The sequence below is a fragment of the Lycium barbarum genome, chromosome 12, assembly GCF_019175385.1.
Source record: "Lycium barbarum isolate Lr01 chromosome 12, ASM1917538v2, whole genome shotgun sequence".
Lineage (NCBI taxonomy): Eukaryota > Viridiplantae > Streptophyta > Magnoliopsida > Solanales > Solanaceae > Lycium > Lycium barbarum.
The window spans coordinates 85,296,470-85,316,326 of record NC_083348.1 but is presented as its reverse complement, the minus strand read 5'-3'; the positions used below and the strand labels follow the sequence as shown (position 1 = coordinate 85,316,326).

Genomic DNA, 19,857 nt, shown 5'->3' with positions numbered 1-19,857 from the left:
AACAACCGTTCTCAACTTCTCATTAAGATAGGTATGTATAAAAGTTTCCACGTTTAACTAGTAACAAAGAAAATATAAGTGCATAACAAGTCGCCAGATAGAGAAATCTTCACTAAAAATTACTACAAATTACAATCTTGTTTCACATTCATAATCGTTCTTCATGTACAAGCATCTCAGCCCACACACCACGTGGTGATAATCGGCTGAAAAATAGGAAGAAAAAAAAATCTCTAAAGACTAGAGAAATCATAGTCAAACAAGGGCCACGACTCACAAAACCTGAGATAGGATTTGTAATGCACCAATGGATGACCACCAATGCTGCAGAGAAGGGTAGTAAGCTGTACAAAGTCTCATTGTTACCATCTTCGAGGAAAAGATGCCGAAGGAAAAGGAAGCGATCGAGGTCTCGTGCTCTCACTGAACTCTACAAGATTCTATTACTTCAAGCACTGTCGAGTGAGTCTCCGGTGAAATCATGTTCAGCGTCATGTGGAATTCCTGGATAAGCGATACAAATTAACATATACATATAAAAATCAGTAGGAAAGCAGCGTCAATGTTACAGATTTTCTTGTAGCAATCAGTTAGACGGACTGTTAGAATCGGTTAGGTATTTGAAACTGAGTTTCTGCAGTTTAGTCAACCCACTTCCTTTTTTTTGTGATAATGGTGGTGTCCGAACCACCTTGCACGCACCTACACAATCCACCTAGTACTACTACCTCCCACCAACACAAGTACAGGGTAACTCAAGGCCTAGGTAGATGGGAAGAAATCACCTAGTGCTTTTTGTCCCTACTAAAATTTGAAACCTGATCTCCCATGGTTCTCACCCACTTCATTTATCATTAAGCCACGGTAATTTCAATTTAACAAGCACCCTGTCTCAGTTAGTTTGCTAGCCAGGTTAATGAAAGATTAAATCATGAATCCAAGCCCTTGGGTCCTAATGGAGAAAATTGAATGCAACTTTTAAAAGTTGGGAGAGAATTATAAAATTTCTACTGTCATATGCTATCAACTCAAAGAACAGTACAACATCACATACCACAAATCTCTCCAGCACGGGTACAAGAACGGACAATTTATGATCTGGTAAGTAACCAGCAATTGCCTGCCGTATGCTCTTGCTGATGCAAAGAAAGATTTTGAACATAAGAAACCATTTAAGTGAGAGATAACAGAGAAAAAAGTAATTCCAAAGACATAACTAACCTCTCAGTTGAAAGGAAGGCAAGAAGGAGAGCTGAATAAGCTTCAATAATCATTTTTTCAGCCTCTTTCTCTCCCTGTAATACAGCCTCTTCATCATCCTGTACAAGACAAAGACAACCACATTCAATTTAGTAACGACATGGTCAAAGCTGAAAATAATCTAGCATAGTGGTAGTCTATGGTAAGATCAGCTTAACCTTGCTTTCATGTTCAATCAGCTGAAATCTCTCAAAACATTTAGGAACCAATTCAACAGACTGAACAAACCCCACCCCAGCCCAAGTGGGTTTTATATGGCTACAGGCTACAAGTAGCAAAGCTCACTGTCCCTTTTAGGGCGCATGAAGCTAAAATTCTAGTGATGTGATAGGCAAGTTGAATTTGACAATCAAAAACTGGCATCACTGAGCAGATTTGGAAAGTGGAAAACGATTAATGAAAATTCAGTTTAGTTATTCAATTTGAGAATATAGAACTAGAATATACTTAATACCTAAAGAGCATGTTTCTAGAAAGAAGATACTTGACACTCCAGACATAGAATTAATATTTTTGAACATCAATGTATTTATTGACCACTTGGTCTGATGGGCATTTTAGACCTCGGAATAACAATACAAAACTAATAACCATTTCATTTGTGGTGAGCAAATTATACCCAGCTTGGAATATAAAGGACTAGTTGAGTTACTGAGTAATCGCGAAAATTAGTTCTTAAAATTAGCCAAAGAATACATATCACATCCTGTTTCAATACCGAAACGGAATTATGTGCAAAGGCTTAAGCTCTGGAGTCTCCTTGAGACCCCAAACTCTCCATTATGTTGTTCCAGGGATGAACTCGTGCACATGTAATGCTCAATCCATACTTCTAAAAGTTAAACCAAAAAGTTATTATTTCAGCAAACGGTGTAATTAGGTAGAATTTGATAAAGCATGCTCATGGAATCAATTTTTGAGTCCCCCTCTAGTTTTACCGTTAGGTGATTGACTTCTCTGTGAATCACATGGAGAATAAATAATTGAGGACAAAATGAAATAACCCAACGATTGCAGACTCAGGACCAAACAACATAAAAATAGCCATGCAATCAGTAACAAGCACTCGACTTTTAGACCGAAAAAAAAAAAAAAAAAAACAAGAAAATATATGGGGAAATACCCATTGCAAACTTTTTCCTTCCCCAGCAGCCTCTCCAGCCCCTTGATTTGCCAGAAAGATTGCACATAGCAGAGGGATTACATCTGTCTGGGTCTCCCCCTCAAACAAACCTTCTGATCCAGGCAATGAAACACTAGCAGCTGCAAGTCTAGACCTGCCATTAGCAAAAAGGTTGGTTTAATAAGTGCAACTGCTCATCAGTGTTTTATCATCTGCAACTGAAAATCTGAGACTTGAAAATCGCAATAACAACTCACTTTCAGCAGACAAAATTGATATGATGGCATACCAGTATAAGCAAACTACTACTAAATGACAAAATGTAAAATGGTTGAATTAATGATTACAGGATGTACTTCCTTCTTTTTAAGGTGGGAGTAGACTATAAGGTGGGACCATGGGAGTAGGAACCACTTCCAAATAAGGAAGGATATGCAAGCATCAATAATCAAGAACAAACTACAAACAACTCCAATAAATTATCAGTCACTTTCTCAATATTCAATAACTGCAAGGAAAGCAATCCAAAATACAGTGATAATAACCAAATAGTTGCAAAAGCTGATCATGTAAAGCCTGCAGAGTACAACTTGAAGTATAAATCAAAAGACAAATATTCACCTATTGCAGCCATCCTTCTCCACCAAATTGACAAGCAAACCCAAAATAGCAACAAGAAAATCTAGTTCTTGATCACTGAGATGGCCATCACTGTCAGACCCAACACTTGATTTTGATGACCCATTACAATCCAAATGCAAGCTGAAGGATGGAAAATGGCTGGCGATCAAAGCAGACAAAGCTTCCAGTCCACCACTGGCAGCAATTTGCTGACAGCCCATAGGGTTTTCATTTGTCAAGTTCATCAGGACCTGTCATTTGATTGAATATGTATTAAGAGACTTGCGTATCAAGAGATTGCAGAATGAAGACAAGTAACGACTCAAAGGTTCTCCAACAAACATTGACCTGTACAACTATATCATTCCAACATAAATTGATGTGTTTCCATAATTAACAATTGAAAGAACCATAGAGAATAGAGAAATGCTTCCATGCTTCATTATAGCATACATATATTATTAAAATTAAGTGAGGCAAATCACCTTAACAGCTGTGAGAAGGCAATCTGCCAGAAGGGTCGACATTTCCGCATCTGCATCTGAAGAACAAGAGGCCTGACCAGATTGATTGTTCTCCTTGCTACTAGCCTCTTGTTTGTTCTCCTGGCTACTTGACTCTTGCTGGCTTCGCACAATGAGAGATTGGTATTCATCATCACGTTCAAGAAGTGATGTCTGCCTAATTTGAGTTTGCGACGGCTTTTGCTTAGTAGAAAGTAAATCCCATCGTGAAGGTTCAAAATCATCATCAAATGCAAAAGGGTCTTGACTCTCTTCCATAAGTTCAAGACTCTTTTCTCCATTACTTCTTTGACTATCACCAATCAAAAAATTCACTCTTGATGAATTCTTGTTGACCCCAAAACCGAAGTCCTCAGAAGCTCCACTACATGACCCGGACTTGGAGGATTCAATCCTCAATTTAAGCTGCCACGAATCACCGCTGGAAGTGCTAGCAGAATCTAAATTAGATCTGGACGAACCAATCTGATCAGTTTGAGTTTCACTTAAGTTCTTCTGGGAACAGGAACCTTCACTTGTATAGCATGTCGTAGAAGAATCAATGCACAAAATCTGACAACCACCATCTACAAGTTCAAAATGAGAAATTATTCAACATCTGAAGCTAATTAAGGTTTCATTGGCTAATAAAAAAATAAGAGAGGAATGTTCTGTTTGATTGGTAGCTCCTTCCACTGTACTTCCACCAAGTCTAGAATTAAAGTTGGGCAGTTGGCTAATATTTATCCGATGGAAGAAAAGACTTTTATGGGACTCCTTCACTCTGAAGAGAAACTTCCATAGCCATGGGGTGCAGGGCCACTCACTATTTAATAAAGTTTTTCCTCGCCGAACTACCAAATGGTAGCACTAAATTGCTTTTAGAATGGTTGACAAAGTTAAGAGCGAAAGAGTTGGATTGTGGAATTGATATGCCTACTGTTAGCATTTAGTGCAGTTTATGAATAGTGCGGCAGGTGATATTTCATGCTTAGCATTCAATAATACTGGGGACAAACAAGAGATACCAAAGCTACCCTACTTCAATATCTTTTTCTGGTTAGAAAGACAAATTCCACAGGATCCTCCTGATAAACTTCATTGACCTTCACTGTGGAGTCTACTCTGCCAAAGAGTTCATATCTAATAAAGGTGCATCATTAAATTATCAAAAATCCGATTAAAAATAACAACAATGAAGCGAAACAAAGTCAGCCATCAAACCACAAAATCTATTCCTACTATAGTAGTTTCTTGCATTATAATTTAACACGCCACATTCATGGGTGAGAGAATCCAGAGAAGAGGAGAAGAATGTGGAGAGGATATTTCTTTGTCACTAGAACTTTGAGCTTCTGAGAACAACGCCGTGATTTTCTCCTTGACCTCGCAAGCTACAATCAGCACATTGATATGGAACAAAAGTTTATCCAGGGATAAGTTGAAACATCTTACCCTTGTTGTCTGATAGTGAACGTAATTCTGAAGCACGAGCAGTTCCATCAGAGAGGTTACAGACTTTTCCATCATTGGAACTTTCCAAAGAAGTTCTACGCAGGGAAGCCCCTAAATTCGAACAAGTTAACAGAGAGGAAGCATCATAAACCAAGGGACAAAAAAAATGGCAACATGAAAATGACTAAAGGAAAACAAAAAACATAAGAGTCAATTTTTATTTTTATTTTTTGGATGACAAGATAAGAGGCTAGTACCTGAGAGAATCTTGATCACACTTAAGATTAGCTTTGTGAAAGACCTTGGGGAGTTCAGACTATCAAACTTCCCTTTCATTTGAAGTAAGTGATTCTGAAACAAAACCAGTAGTGAACTGAACATCCAAGAATTCAAGGATACAGAAAGGCAGTCTACTACAAACGTAAAGTCAGAAGGTATATTGATGTTACCTGATTGTCCATACTAAGAAAGGTCGCATTTTCCATGATCTTCAAACATTTTAAGAGTAGCACCAGACTTTCTACAGCAGCATTATATTTAGAATCTAAGATAGACTGTGAGCTTTGCTTTGACCACCCCTGCAGAGAAAGTAATGTCAAGGCAGCTGCTCCACATAATTGACATTCTCCACAAACGAGAAAACTCCTGTTAAGCATAATACTCACTGTCTAACCACTCTCACAAAGCTCACAGCTTACATCAAAATGCCCATCTAAATTTACACTTATTGATAACAACATGAGTTAACAAGAAAAAAGGATAACTAAAATAACAACCTTGAAGTCACACATATTGCATATGTACACCAAAAGATCTAGATAAATGTCAAAAACCATCGAAATTCTTTTCGACATGCATATATACGCATAATCACAATCTGAACCTTCTGGACAAAAACAAAGGATACGAAGGGGGTGATAGGGCACACAGGTCATCATGTGCTATCAATCCAAAATGGACATGTCACCGCTCCAACTCAGAGCTTAAATATAAGAGGAATTACAGAGCATGTTGTTGGCTCTTCACATGTCACAAATTTATGAGGGACATCTCTGGCAATAACAACACAGAAAATAACATACAGGCTCACACCTCCAAAACAGAGTGACAACTCCTTGCCACCCCAAAGACTGCATCAAGTCCTCCAAGCTCTCTCAGCTTTTCTTTGAAATTGCCCCCACTTTTCCGCATAGTACCAGAAGTATCTGAGTGAATTCAGAAAGAAAGAGGAAAAAGAAAAATATGTTATATTATGCAAAAATGGTATGAAATACAGATCACTGTCAAGGTAGCCTGAGTATCCACGTGAATTCTTAAAAATGATTCAATTGTAAGCCATAATTAAAGTAAGACTGGGAAAAAAGACATGGGTCTTATCACTACAAGATTCTACAACATTATATGATAGAATTTCCAGAAACAGAAAAAGAGTCAGATCTGAAGTTCTAAAAGCAAGAGCATCTAAAAGAAACGGCCACTAAATAACACAAATGTAAATTAAGGAAATAACCAGGAAAGCATCATATAAGTCGTGAATATATAAAAACAAAGCATAGGGCTACTTAGCTCTTCAGTTTTCTGTCTTTTTATCTCTTGGGAGAAGACATAGGTAGCAACCAAAATGCAATCTCACAAAGTTACAGAATAGCAAGCTACTCTGCTTAACTTTCAATAATTATAACAAAATTGCAACCAACCCACCCATCCTAAAGGATAAATATATAGTAAATAGCCTTGACTTTTCCAGTACCAGAAGAAGAAAAGACAGACCGAACAAAGAGATATTATCCCTCAAAGGACCAATTTAAGTGCCAAACGAACCTTCAATAGAGATAGTAGACAAGCAAGCTTTTGCCATTGTCAGTAGACTAATCCATTTTGGGTTTAACTCTGGTCTGTTGTGTCCATCATTTACATCATTTGGCTTTATTTCCTTGCAAGAAACAAGAACGTCCTGCACCTTGCGGGTTATTGAAGAGGAAGTAGAATCTAGCCCTTTTACACAATCCTGAGAAACATCAGCATCTAAGCGCATCGCCAAAAGTTTGCTCCCAATAGTTGGAGCTTTTGCTATGGAAGCAGGAGCAGCAATTGGTTTTAACAATTTTATAAGAAAGCGAATGCAGCTGGGTGAATCGAGAAGGTGGTCGTCTCCTCCCTGGAAAAAAAAATGGAAGATCAAAAACAGAAGGAATGGAAAAGTTCCCAGATAACTTAATACGAACCAAATTAAGCAATCAAAGAGTAATTTTAGCATACAGATACAACTTATAAGGAAAGTTAACTTGGAGGAAGAAAGTTTTATGAAGTTTAAAATAGTTAAAACACAATATTACATCAATTGATGACGGAGCATCCATGGTATGGTTGTTCGCAAACCACCAAAAAGAGAAAAAGGAAAGGAAAATGGGGGATTCTCTTTCTTCAATTCCATGGTTCTCATTTCTGAGAAGACAAGTTAACAGAATAAATCTGATATAAAACTGAGGCCTTGACGTCAATTGAGAAGAGACTATTTCCAATCACACATATGCAAAAGTTACTCATCTAGCAGACAGAATAAAGACTTCAAAACTTCCAAAACATAATTGTCCAATCTTTCAAATTTAATGAATCGGTGCACGCCACGCACTTGCTTAATTGGGGGTTTCCCACTGTGTTCCAACTAGAGAGGGAAAAAGCATTTCCCTATCTGACAAATCAAGTAGAATATGCAATAAGCCAATAACCTAGAACTAACATACAGATGGGAGGGCTACACTGCTACAGAGACGAAGCAACTTACATCACTGGTCAAAATGTAGAATAGAGCTGCTGCAGCAAGGTTGCTAGGTGAGTCATCAAAGCTGAGTCCCAAAACAGCATCAATAATTGTTTTTGCCATCCTGACATCAAAATCTTGGCAAGTTATTCCAATGGGGAATAAGGGTTAATAATTAGCAATCAGACCACTAAATTCAAGGAAAATGCTATATATTCAGGATAAGCTGATTATATGTATCTTCAATCAAAGTTATTGGAATCATGAAAATCAGAAATTTAGACCTCAAAATGTCGAATTATTTCAAAAAAAGACGCCATCCCCATATGGTTACCAATGACAGCTATAAGTTGTAAAATATTATTTATCTCAGCTATTAGTAGTCTGCTCGTACTTCCAGACTTGATGATTTACCTACTAGACTATCAATTAAATGGAACACCCATTTGAAGGCTCCATCAACTGGCAGTCATGGAACTTTAATGGGCAATTTCTGAACATATCCAAGCTAAGCCATTTATTCATAATACTATCACAGGGACAATAGGACCATTCAGAGCCAATTATAAATGTAAATTGTAAAAGCTTCATAATGAGCCTAGGTCGGGTATCCTCTCCATAGACAAAACAAAGCCAAAGAGGTCCTCATACGATGGGTTTAGGTGTACCTAATTCTATGAACTCCCAAAAAACCAACTACAAGGTTGTTGTAAATAAAACTAATTATATATCGACTTTATGTCAAAAACTGGCTTTACAGGCTCCAAAACTGCTTCAAAATTACTGATGAGTTCCCGACGCTCATTTGCTGGACATATCCACTTCTTCTTGTGATGCCAGCTAGTACAACTTTTCTTACTATTGGATGCATACTCTGACACAAGCTGGCAAAACTAGACCTTAAATTCCCGAACAGAATATTATCTAAGGAACTTTTGAAGTTGTCATTGGGTCACTTGATTAAAAGCTAAGATTTTTATCCAATTGAACACAATAAATCAACTCAAGCAGCTTCATTTATAGGGAAGACAATGGGGGCAGGTGGGCCAAGGCAGGTGGAAGCCTCCCCTAAACCTACTTCAACCCACACACAATATGCTCCCCTCATCCCCCCGCAACGCTCTGCACCACCTTGCCCTGTTCCACCTCATTAAAATAAATTTCTCTCTTTTTTCTGCATATTAATATATTTTTCCTTTATTTCATTTTTACTGCTTTCATCATATTCAATTAATTTATTACATTTCTAGAGGTTGTTTTGTAAGAATAGCAATCAGCTAATATTGTTTCTTCTCTATGTGTTTAATCTCTCATTCAAGAAGAAAATTAAAGTTTCAGTCTATTGAATAAACACTAGTGACATCCAATTATTATGTACGAGCAGGATGAATTAAGGATGTTAAAAGGAGGAACAGGGATCTCCTCAAGGTTCTGGTTCAACAAAAAAAGGAAGTTCATCGCGGGAAGTGTGGTAAGAGCACAACACGAGTTCATATTCCGCCTAGTACACCAAGTCTATTATATAAATGGAGAAGGGTAGAGAGGTAGGATCATTATGAGTTCTAGAATCTCAGTTGTTTAAAATAAAGGAAGAACTGGGATATCAAAACATTAAACTGGAAGATAATTACGCATCACACACTACATTTAAAAAAATGAAATCTCCCTCCACCACCAAGTAAGAATTTCCCACCCCTGATCTGCCAAGCTTCCCCTGCCCTAGTGCCATGCCCCAACAACAACAACAACAACTATTACTACGCCTCCGTCCCAAACAACTTAGGTTCGGCTATATGAATCATCACTGACCATGTTCCCCTGCCCTATTAGTTTCCTTTTTCAAACAAAATTTGCATAAGACTGAAAGATAATTTGTACATTTTTTCGCTCAGCTATCAAATTCCTGTATCTGGAAATGCTTATGTGTGTATGTCCTATAACATGTATATACAAATTACCTAAGAAAATTAAGCAACACTATGATAACTGAGCTTTCAAGAAATCAAGATTTATGTTTATCAAAACAAGAAAATATTTACACTCATCAAAATTCTAACTAAGCAATATTTAAAAGCCAAATTTCAACTACCCGTGAGCCCTTAAAAGGCGACGCTGCAGAGCTGTTCCACATATAGATAACAACGACAATAAACTCGCCCTTCTTATCCTCACAGGCTGCCCTTTCCTCAAACCATCCAACGCGAAATTCACTTCATCCATATGTTCCATCATCTCACCACATTCTTGAGTCTCCATCAACGTCGCCGTTGGACCCAACGAAGGCAACCCCAAATCCTTCGATTTCACCTTCTTCTTCTTCTTCAACAAAACCCCATTTTCCTTACCCTTGCCAGTCTTCTTCGCCTTTTTCGGTTCTTGCAAACCCCCATCAAATTTCTCAAGACTGCCATATTCCATTGAAAATTCATCTGATTCTTGTGATGAATTCAAACTATAAGGCTCCCAATCAAACATCTTTACTTTCTTGGGTTTCCATAAAACCCCATCATCATGACCACCCTCAAAATCCTCTCTATCCTCTTTTCTTGAGGGCAAAATAGTCAATTCTTGAGATGACCCAACCTCAAATGGATCTTGCGAATTATTGAAATTCGATGACCAGTGAACTGAGTCTTGAGATGAAAACCCAAAACTGTAAATATCTTGTGAATTTTCCTGTGAAACGTTGTCGTTTAAGCCTGATTCAGAGTAACTTCGAGACATACTTCTACTACGCCGGCCGTAAGTTCTAACGATCATTTTCCAATGGAGCAATTCAAAATTCCTATGACTGGATCAACTAATATTCACGTATTTTCGTAATTAAAATTGAAAATTTGGGGTGATTTGGAAATTGAAATTAGGGTTTATTCAAAGTGCGTTCCTTGTTGGTATGTTTCGAAGATTTGAAAAAACGAATATTAGGTGTAACTTTCAAGATTTATTTATTGTTTTGATTAAATATTAGCGTTAATTTTGAAGGATCTGGTCCGTTCATTTTGAAATTTGAACGGTACGATTTTAGTATAGTTTTGTTTGGAGACTTGGACCACCTACCTAGTGGGGACCGTTAGATATTTACTGCAGAACTAAACTTGCCGTTAATTTCCGTTAGCTCATTGGTAAAATTTGAAAGCCCACAGATGTAGATGGACAAAGCCCAATATAACTGAAATTGGGCAAACATGCCATCATTCTTCATTTCTTTGTCATGATCATGAAATATCAAATTATAGATTTGTAAAATATCTAGATTAAAATTATATGCATGATATATATTTATGTATAGATTTGTAGTATCTAATTAAAATTAATTAATAAATATATCACCTCATTAAAGTAGTTAACTATAATAAGTTGGTGTAAGTATTCAATGTGGTAAGTATTTACCAGAGTTAAGATCAATCATATTAAGGAAAAGATTATTCATATATGTTAAGCATTTCGACAACATTTTCTTTGAAAATAATAAAATATTATTTACAATTATTTTATGTTTCATAATTTGTCTAAATTTAAAAAGGTATTTAGGACTCGTTTGACCATGAGAATTTTTCATTTTTTCCCGAAATTCTGTTTTAATTTTATTTGGAAATGAAGCGTTTGGCCATGAAAATTTCAAATACAACCAAATATTCTTTACGAAAACTATAACCAAACACAACTCAATCCTCCACTCCAACTTAAAAATTCCAAAAAAAAATGAAAAACATTTAGTTTTCATGACCAAACGCCTACTTAATAATATTTTTTAAATGAAATAATAATTTTCACTACGACCTAACTCATGTCATGTTCATCTTACCGCAGCAAAAACTCGTAAGTGGGGTCAATTAAGAGGTAAGGAGAGGAAGAACCTACTTCATAACACCATTTGAATATGGCTAGGTGTATGCGAAAAAAGAAACAATGTGACTCAATATAAGATTATTCGGTAAGTTGCCTAAACATTCCTAAAAAAAAGGTGTGACAATTCTTATAGAAAATATGTATAAATATATCTTAAAATCATAACTCAAAATATATATTTAATAGCAATTCATAATCACGTTGGTAAGAACTTTTGTTTTCATGTCAAACATACTAGTTAGTGTCAATGAAAATATACTTTGAAATCATGTTTTATCTTTTTAGGTCTCAATTATTCTTAAATATATATTCATTACATACAGAGGCGAACCCATATTGTAGTAAAGGGGTCATCGGCACCCGAAAATTTCGATTTCGACAGAAAATCCAAAAATACATGGAAATGTGTTCAATAAATAGTCACATATTATCATTGGCACCGATGTTACAAAATGCTAACTGGTGCACTGATTGTGACGTCTATTTTATTCCTTCCTTGGTGATATCAGGATTCGAAATCCGACGAGTCTTTTTATGCTCTCCCCTAGCCATTCTAACCCTTGATTGACATTTTTTGTGTTTTTTTTTTTGTTTTATTTGGTCTCCTGTCCCCTTTTTTTTTTAATTATTATTTTGACTATACCACTCTTTTGTTTTTCCTTTTTTATCATAAGCCTTTAGTTGTTCTTTTTCTTTTCTTTCTCCACTTTTATTCTTCTTTTTATTCAAATGCTTTCAATTTTGTCTGTTTTAATTTAGAATAAGGGGATCCAATTATTACAAAATGCTAATTGTGATGAGTTGCTAATTTGCTTTTGAATATTTGTTAATAATCTTGATATTTTTATATCAAAATGTAAATTAAGCGCCCAAAAGTTATAAAATATACAAATAATAAACCAACACTATCTAACAATCAAAATCAAACTATATTAGTTCACCAATTTAGGTGACTGGTATAAACACATTTTTTATTATTTTGAAGTTATTTTTTTCCTTCTAATTTTACTCAATAGAATGTAATCGAGACAGAAAGTCTTATTTAATTTTGAACTTGCTGGCTAGTTTAGCCATTTTAAAATAAAGATATATTACATTGAACTAAATAAATTTATAGCCCGAATGGATATAATTTTATTATCAGTCTTTATGGGTGGCAATAAATACATTAAATGCAATGCCCATGATCGTGAAATCGTGGGTCCGCTTCTGATTTCACATTAGAAGTATCAACTTGATATTAACATGCATTGAGGTCGTTTGGTTTAGAAACAATTATGTTGATGTTGTTATATAGGAATTAATGATGCATGGAGTAGTAATACGTGAATTGTAATGCAGAGATTAATTTATTTATTTTTGTAGCTAGCTGTATGACTACCAAGAGAATCTGTAAAGCACGGTCAAAATTTACGAAGGTTGCACACAATCCCAACCATCATCAGATTAAAACAAACGAAGAGCTAAACTACTTTCTATGCATCAAACTAGACTAAGGGTAAAAGTTGAGTTGTTGAAACACACTTGCTAGTTTAGGCTTAAAATGATCCCTAAAGACTATTTAGAGCATTATTCGAATAGTTTAAGTTCGTTTTTACCCTTTTCAGTTTATTCAGATTTTGATAAAACTATCCTGCTTTGTGTCAACTATCTATAGAATAGTTAATCTAAATGAAACGTAACTTCTACTACACATTTTGTGCATGACTTATATATAATTACCCTTTTAAATTACTACTATATTATACATTGAGGTCATTTGGTTTAGAAATAATTACGTTGATGTTGTTATATAGGAATTAATGATGCATGGAGCAGTAATATGTGAATTGAAATGCAGATATTAATATATATTTTTTGGTGAGTAACCATTTCATCACCAAGAGAATATGTACAACACGATCAAATTTTACTGAGGTTGGACACAATATCAACCTTCAGCAGACTAAAGCAACCAGAAATCCAAACTACTTCCCATGCATCGAACTGGACTAAGGGTTAAACGTTGAGTTGTTGAAGCATGCTTGCTAGTTTAGGCTTAAAATGATCCCTAAAAAATAATTACTGTATTATTCGCATAGTTTAAGTTCATTTTTTACCCTTTTCCATTTATTTAATGGCAAAATGGATTCGGGGGCCCACCTCCCTTCACCGAAAATGTGGCAGTAATTTGATTCGCAATATAAGTCAGCCACCCGCAACATCAAAAGTCTATAATATCATCTTGAATTGCGTCAATTATCTATAGAATATAAATAATTAATGTTATCAGATTCCAATTTAATTCGAAAAAGAATAAATGACATTGAAAAGTAGGTTAGGCAACCCCTAATATTTTTCTTTATCTTTTCAAATTTGAGTAGTTTTTCGCTCCTTCTCCTTTTTGAAGATTTATTCCTTATTAATCTAAATGAAACATAACTTCTACTATACATTTTGTGCATGAATTATATATATTTACCCTTTTTAGGTTACAACTACATTATACATTAAGATTGTTTGGTTTAGAAATAATTACGTCGATGTTATATAGGAATTAATGATGCATGGAGTAGTAATACGTGAATTGCAATGCAGAGATTTTTTTTTTTGGTAACTAACTATTTAATTACCAAGAGTATATGTACAACACAGTCAAAATTTACTGAGGTTGGACACAATCCCAACCTTCAGCAGACTAAAACAACTAGAGAGCTAAACTTTTCATATGCATCAAATTAGACTAAGGGTAAAAGTTGAGTTGTTGAAGCACACTTGCTAATTTAGACTTAAAATGATCCCTAAAGAATACTTACTGCATTATTTGTTACACCCCGTACTTTTATCCGTTGAGTTTCGTCATGAGTTAATCGACGTAGATTGAGAAAGCAAATTTTTCGTCGAGGTCATAAGAGATTCTACATGATCATCCTATGTAAATGAGAGTTTGTAATCATGTTTGGTAAGTGTTGGGAAGGTTGGATGCTAAATGAATCGAAAAGAATAAGTTTCGTCGAAAGCCGGCAAGTTTGAGAATGTTATAACCCGTAACTTCGGGGTCACACTAGGAGTGCTTAATATACTAAGGAGGTCGTATTTTAAGGTACTTGAATCATATAACATTCGTATCTTAAGTTTTGAAGTCAAGAAAGTTGCAAAATAAAAGACGGCGAAAAATATCGCAAGTTACGTTCATAAATTTTGCTGAAATTTGGGTCTAATGTCATTGAGTTTTTCTCCCAATATACTTGGAGTTACGGGGTGATCCACCTATCAAATTGAATGTTTACGAGTCTAATTTCCAACTTATTAAACCGTTCGTCCATACGACGTCAGAATATAGAGATATTTGCGTTTTCGCAAGACTGCGCAGTTAGACAGTTTGGGGCCCACTTAGGCGGTGGCCGACCTACTTCATTTTAAAAACGATTTGGACGACCATTTTTTCTCATATTTCGATACAACATTGTCCATACACTCCTCCTAACCCTCTCTAACAGTTCTCAAAGGCTCAAGGGGGAATTCAAAGCCAAACAACTAAAAACCTCTACCAAAGTATTGAAGACTACAAGAAGTTGCTCTATGGTGTTGTGGTCTGATTAAGGGTGGTTGTGAGATAAACCAGCTGTGGATTTCGATTCATATCTACTGCTTGAGGTAAGTAAAGTATGTTCTTGGTTGTGCTTAAGGTTAATTCTATATTAGTTGTGTTATTTGGGTGCAAAACCACAAAATAGAACTTGATATGGCATAAGGGTGTTGTCTCTTTGTGGACTGTTTTAAGACTATATACATGACTTGTTGTGGCTGCAAAATATGGAAAATAACATGATTATGGTGTGGTTGCTGTTGTTATGCATTTCTATATGTTTATCAAGTGAATTGATTAATGAAACATATGAAACTTAAGATTGAATGCGAAGATTGAAGTGTTTAGCGTGTGGACTATTTTAAAGGTTGTTTTTATGATGGTTTGGGCTGAAAATGATAGGGTAAGCATAAGTATGATTTTATGAAGGTTGTATACTGATTTATAGAACCAGAATTGGATTCAAATTATGTTTCGTTATTTATAAAACGAGTTTGCCGCTCAATATGGTTGTTAAGGTAATCGGAGAAGCTTATATTGAATCGTTGTTATTGTTGCTATTATTGTTATTGTTGCTGGGCTGTTTGATTACCCTTAGTGGTCTTTGGGGTGTAGTATAAACAGGGAAGGTGCTGCCCAATTTTCTGTAGATTATAAGATTAGCAAAGTATGATAGTTGCGACACTGTTTGTTGATGACGATATCATTTCACTTGTTATAGACACAAGAGGATTATGTTAGGCTTTATTGTGGATTGAGAAGTATATTATCCATGTATGTTAAGGCTATCTTTTCTTTCATTTTGGCATGATACTTATGATATGAACGGACCTCCATATTACTCTACTCTTAGAATTATTAGGAGTACTCTAGTCTTTGATGTTCCTGTACCCCTTTTTATGATTATTCCTTCTGTCCATGGGTCTTGAGATTACATATACAGATGATGTTAGCTCAAATATGTTTATCGAAGGTAGTATGACTTTATGTCACTCCGAGAGTTCTATTTATTCAGCTTACTTATGCATTACATTCATTTATACATATGCACATTGACCCATGACCAGAAGGCATTATATACGCGTATATTATATGCATATGGGGTATGGGGAAAGGGATAGGCGTCATTTACGCATTACCACCTGATCAGTTGGTACACAATGATGATGATGATGATGATGATGCCCACAGAGAGGCTGATATGATATATGGATCGGACTGCACGTTCCGCAACACTAACATTATGGATCTGGTTGTACGTTCCACAACACTAACAGTTATACTATGACCTATGTTTATGATTTTTGAAAGAAAACATGCATGTCATACACCCTCAGAGGCACTTTCATTTATACAAACATTTCTATATATATAGTCACACATATACATTCAGATATACAGATTAACTCATATATCTCAGATGCTTTTCATGATTCTCACATATATGTTGTTTTCATGCCTTCCATACTCGGTACATTATTCGTACTGAGTCTCCTATTGCTTGGGGGGTGCGTTTTATGCTCGTAGGTTCTGAGATACAAGTTGGTGATCCATCTATTAGGATGCCAACTCAGCAGATGAGGTTGATGCACTCCATTTGTTTCGGAGATGCCAGGAGTCAGCATAGTCGTATGCATATATATATATATATATATATATATATATATATATATATATATATATATATATGTATCCCGGCCACGTTGTGTTATGTTTTCCAGTAAAGTCTTGTGGACAGTTATGTACAGTCCGATGAGTCTTTCAGAACAAATTGATACATGCATGTTCCTTGTGAGTTTATTGAGAGTTATATGATGGCCTTATCGGCCCACCTATGTTTATGTTGATGTTACAGATGTATGTCAGGTGGTGCTTGACTAGTATGGTCAAGTGCCCGTTATGGCCCTCCAGTTTGGGTCGTGACATTATTAGTCTAACAATTACATTACTGATGACCTTTATGCTCATTGAAACACTCTCAAATTCCTCTCTTGCCCGATAAAATAGCTACTGACACTCAAGACTATTCTATACACCTTTGTCTTCGCATTGCTACCCTGAGGTAAGTAATTGCCCACTCTGGCTCTTCAGACCAAATCAAAGATTGCCTATGTACCCTCTGTCATTGCAATATTTTTTGCCAGATTTCATCTGATACTTTACACTTCAAGAATAACCACATACTCTTGATCCAAACTGCAAAGAGGATACATATTTTTCCTAGTGCGGTTTAACTTCTTTGTGTGGTTTGCAGGTTATCATACTGGAGTAGGATTTATCTTGTGCCACCTGAATAATAGCAGCTGCAGGTTTTCTTATTAACCAAAAAAAAGGACACAAAGGGTTACTATTCAGTCCCCACTTGGCTAGCATGTCCTTAGTGTATAATCTGCTGTGAGCATCCAACCTCATAAAATGATCCATTTAGGAGCATCTGCCTTATCGCATACTAATCTTCTCTAAGCAACTTTGCCAAACTCACCTTTTAGCTTATAATGCATCTTGCTGATAGAGAACTGTTGTATAGACATAAGGTCGGGCATCTGCATACGAGTTGTGTGATGTACTTTGTAGCCTTAAGAATCTTTTGGATTAGACAAAATACTTGAGTATATTTAGCTTCCCAAATCTGTTAATTTACCCATAATGAGCATACACCCACTTCACCCATAGTCTATCATTTTTCAGGCTCAGGTTCCATAGTTATTTGTATATAGTAGCCTTATTCCAAGTTTCAAGGTTAGTGAAGTTAATCCCTCATGTTGACTTAGGGTAGCACAAGGTCTCCCAAGCTAATGAAGTCTTCTAGTGGTCTTTTTTCATCTAGTCCGCAAAAAAGTTTTGCATATAATAGCGAGCTTCTTTGTCAACCTCTGTAGCAAGACAAACACTTGTGACCGAAATATCTGAATAAAAAATAGTATACTCTTGATAAGAAGCTCCCTTTCTACACCAATCATCTTATCCATCAAGAAAGTTGGATATATAATGAATAATTTAAATTAACATCTGATTCTCAATTGTGAATATATTATTTATAATACCCGTGGCTTCTTAGGAGGTTGTGGATGGCACATAGGTAGTAGAGAGTTGTCTTGCTTATCTTTTCATACTAGTAGTCGTAGTATTACTCTGATAATTTCTTATCCTCACGTAACTAGTAAGTCAAAAAATATAATGATTCTGATGTATATGCTGTTTTCATGCCTTCCATACTCGGTACTTCTTCGTACTGACTCCCCTATTGCTTGGGGGGAGGGGGGTGCGTTTCATGCCCGCAGGTTCTAAGATACAGGTTGGTGATCCATCTATTAGGATGTCAGCTCAGTGGATGAGGTTGATGCACTCCATTTGTTTCGAATATGCCAGGAGTCAGCATAGTCATGTGTGTATGTATGCATATATATATATACATATATATATATATATATATATACGTGAGGTATGGCGGGGCCCTGTCCCAGCCACGTTGTGTTATGTTTTCCAGTAGAGGCTTGTAGACAGTTATGTACAGTCAGATGATGTACAGTCAGATGAGTCTTTAAGAACAGATTGATACATACATATTCCTTGTGAGTTTATTGAGAGTCATATGATGACCCTATTGGCCTACCTATGTTGATGTTACAGATGTATGTCAGGTGGTGCTTGACTGGTATGGTCAGGTGCCCGTCGTGGCCCTCCAGTTTGGGTCGTGGCATTATTAGTCTAACAATTACATTACTGATGACCTTTACTTATATTAAAACACTCTCAAATTCCTCTCTTGCCCTATAAAATAGCTACTAGCACTCAAGACTATTCTATACACCTGTCTTCGTATTGCTACCCTGAGGTGAGTAATTGCCCACTATGGCTCTTCTGACCAAATCAAAGGTTGCATATGTACACTCTTTCATTGCAATATTTTTTGCCAGATTTCATCTGAGACTTTACACTTCAAGAATAACCACATACTCTTGATCCAAACTGCAAAGAGGATACATAGTTTTCCTAGTGCGGTTTAACTTCTCTGTGTGGTTTGCAGGTTATCATATTGGAGTAGGATTTATCTTGTGCCATCTGAATAATAGCAGTTGCAGGTTTTCTTATTAACCAAAAAAAAGGACACAAAGGGTTACTGTTCAGTCCCCACTTGGCTAGCATGTCCTTAGTGTATAATTTGTTGTGAGCATCCAACCTCATAAAATGATCCATTTAGGAGCATCTGCCTTATCGCGTATTAATCTTCTCTAAGCAACTTTGCCAAACTCACCTTTTAGCTTATAATGCATCTTGCTGATAGAGAACTGCTGTATAGACATAAGGTCGGGCATCTGCATACGAGTTGTGTGATGTACTTTGTAGCCTTAAGAATCTTTTGGATTAGACAAAATACTTCAGTACATTTAGCTTCCCAAATCTATTAATTTACCCATTATGAGCATGAACCCACTTCACCCATAGTCTATCATTTTTCAGGCTCAAGTTCCATAATTATTTGTATATAGTAGCCTTATTCCAAGTTTTAAGGTTAGTGAAGTTAATCCCTCATATTGACTCAGGGTAGCACAAGGTCTCCCAAGCTAATGAAGTCTTCTAGTGGTCTTTTTTCATCTAGTCCACAAAAAAGTTTTGCATATAATAGCGAGCTTCTTTGTCAACCTCTCTAGCAAGACAAACACTTGTGAGCGAAATGACCGAATAAAAAATAGTATACTCTTGATAAGAAGCTCCC

The 19,857-nt window shown here is 36.0% G+C and overlaps 1 protein-coding gene across 1 annotated transcript; it reads right to left on the bottom strand.

The window, feature by feature from the left end:
* Positions 1 to 98: 98 nt before the first annotated feature.
* LOC132623079 (wings apart-like protein 2) lies at positions 99 to 10,643 on the bottom strand. Its single transcript, XM_060337780.1, has 13 exons — positions 9,813 to 10,643; positions 7,748 to 7,847; positions 6,784 to 7,120; positions 6,055 to 6,167; positions 5,412 to 5,540; positions 5,220 to 5,313; positions 4,963 to 5,073; positions 3,490 to 4,094; positions 3,005 to 3,255; positions 2,384 to 2,537; positions 1,222 to 1,319; positions 1,055 to 1,136; positions 99 to 504 (listed from the first exon to the last, which is right to left on the bottom strand). Exons 1-13 carry the CDS (start codon positions 10,481 to 10,483, stop codon positions 421 to 423), a joined length of 2,829 nt encoding a protein of 942 aa, XP_060193763.1. The 5' UTR covers positions 10,484 to 10,643; the 3' UTR covers positions 99 to 420.
* Between the last annotated feature and the right edge of the window lie 9,214 nt (positions 10,644 to 19,857).

What these genes read in the sequence shown, in the direction of transcription:
- LOC132623079 (XM_060337780.1), bottom strand. Translation starts at nt 10,483, where the DNA reads ATGATCGTTAGAACTTACGGCCGGCGTAGTAGAAGTATGTCTCGAAGT. An exon ending in CGCCTTTTAAGGGCTCACGG is followed by an intron (nt 7,848 to 9,812) that starts GTAGTTGAAATT and finishes TTTTGATGTCAG; the next exon opens with GATGGCAAAAACAATTATTG. An exon ending in GTCTACTATCTCTATTGAAG is followed by an intron (nt 6,168 to 6,783) that starts GTTCGTTTGGCA and finishes GAATTCACTCAG; the next exon opens with ATACTTCTGGTACTATGCGG.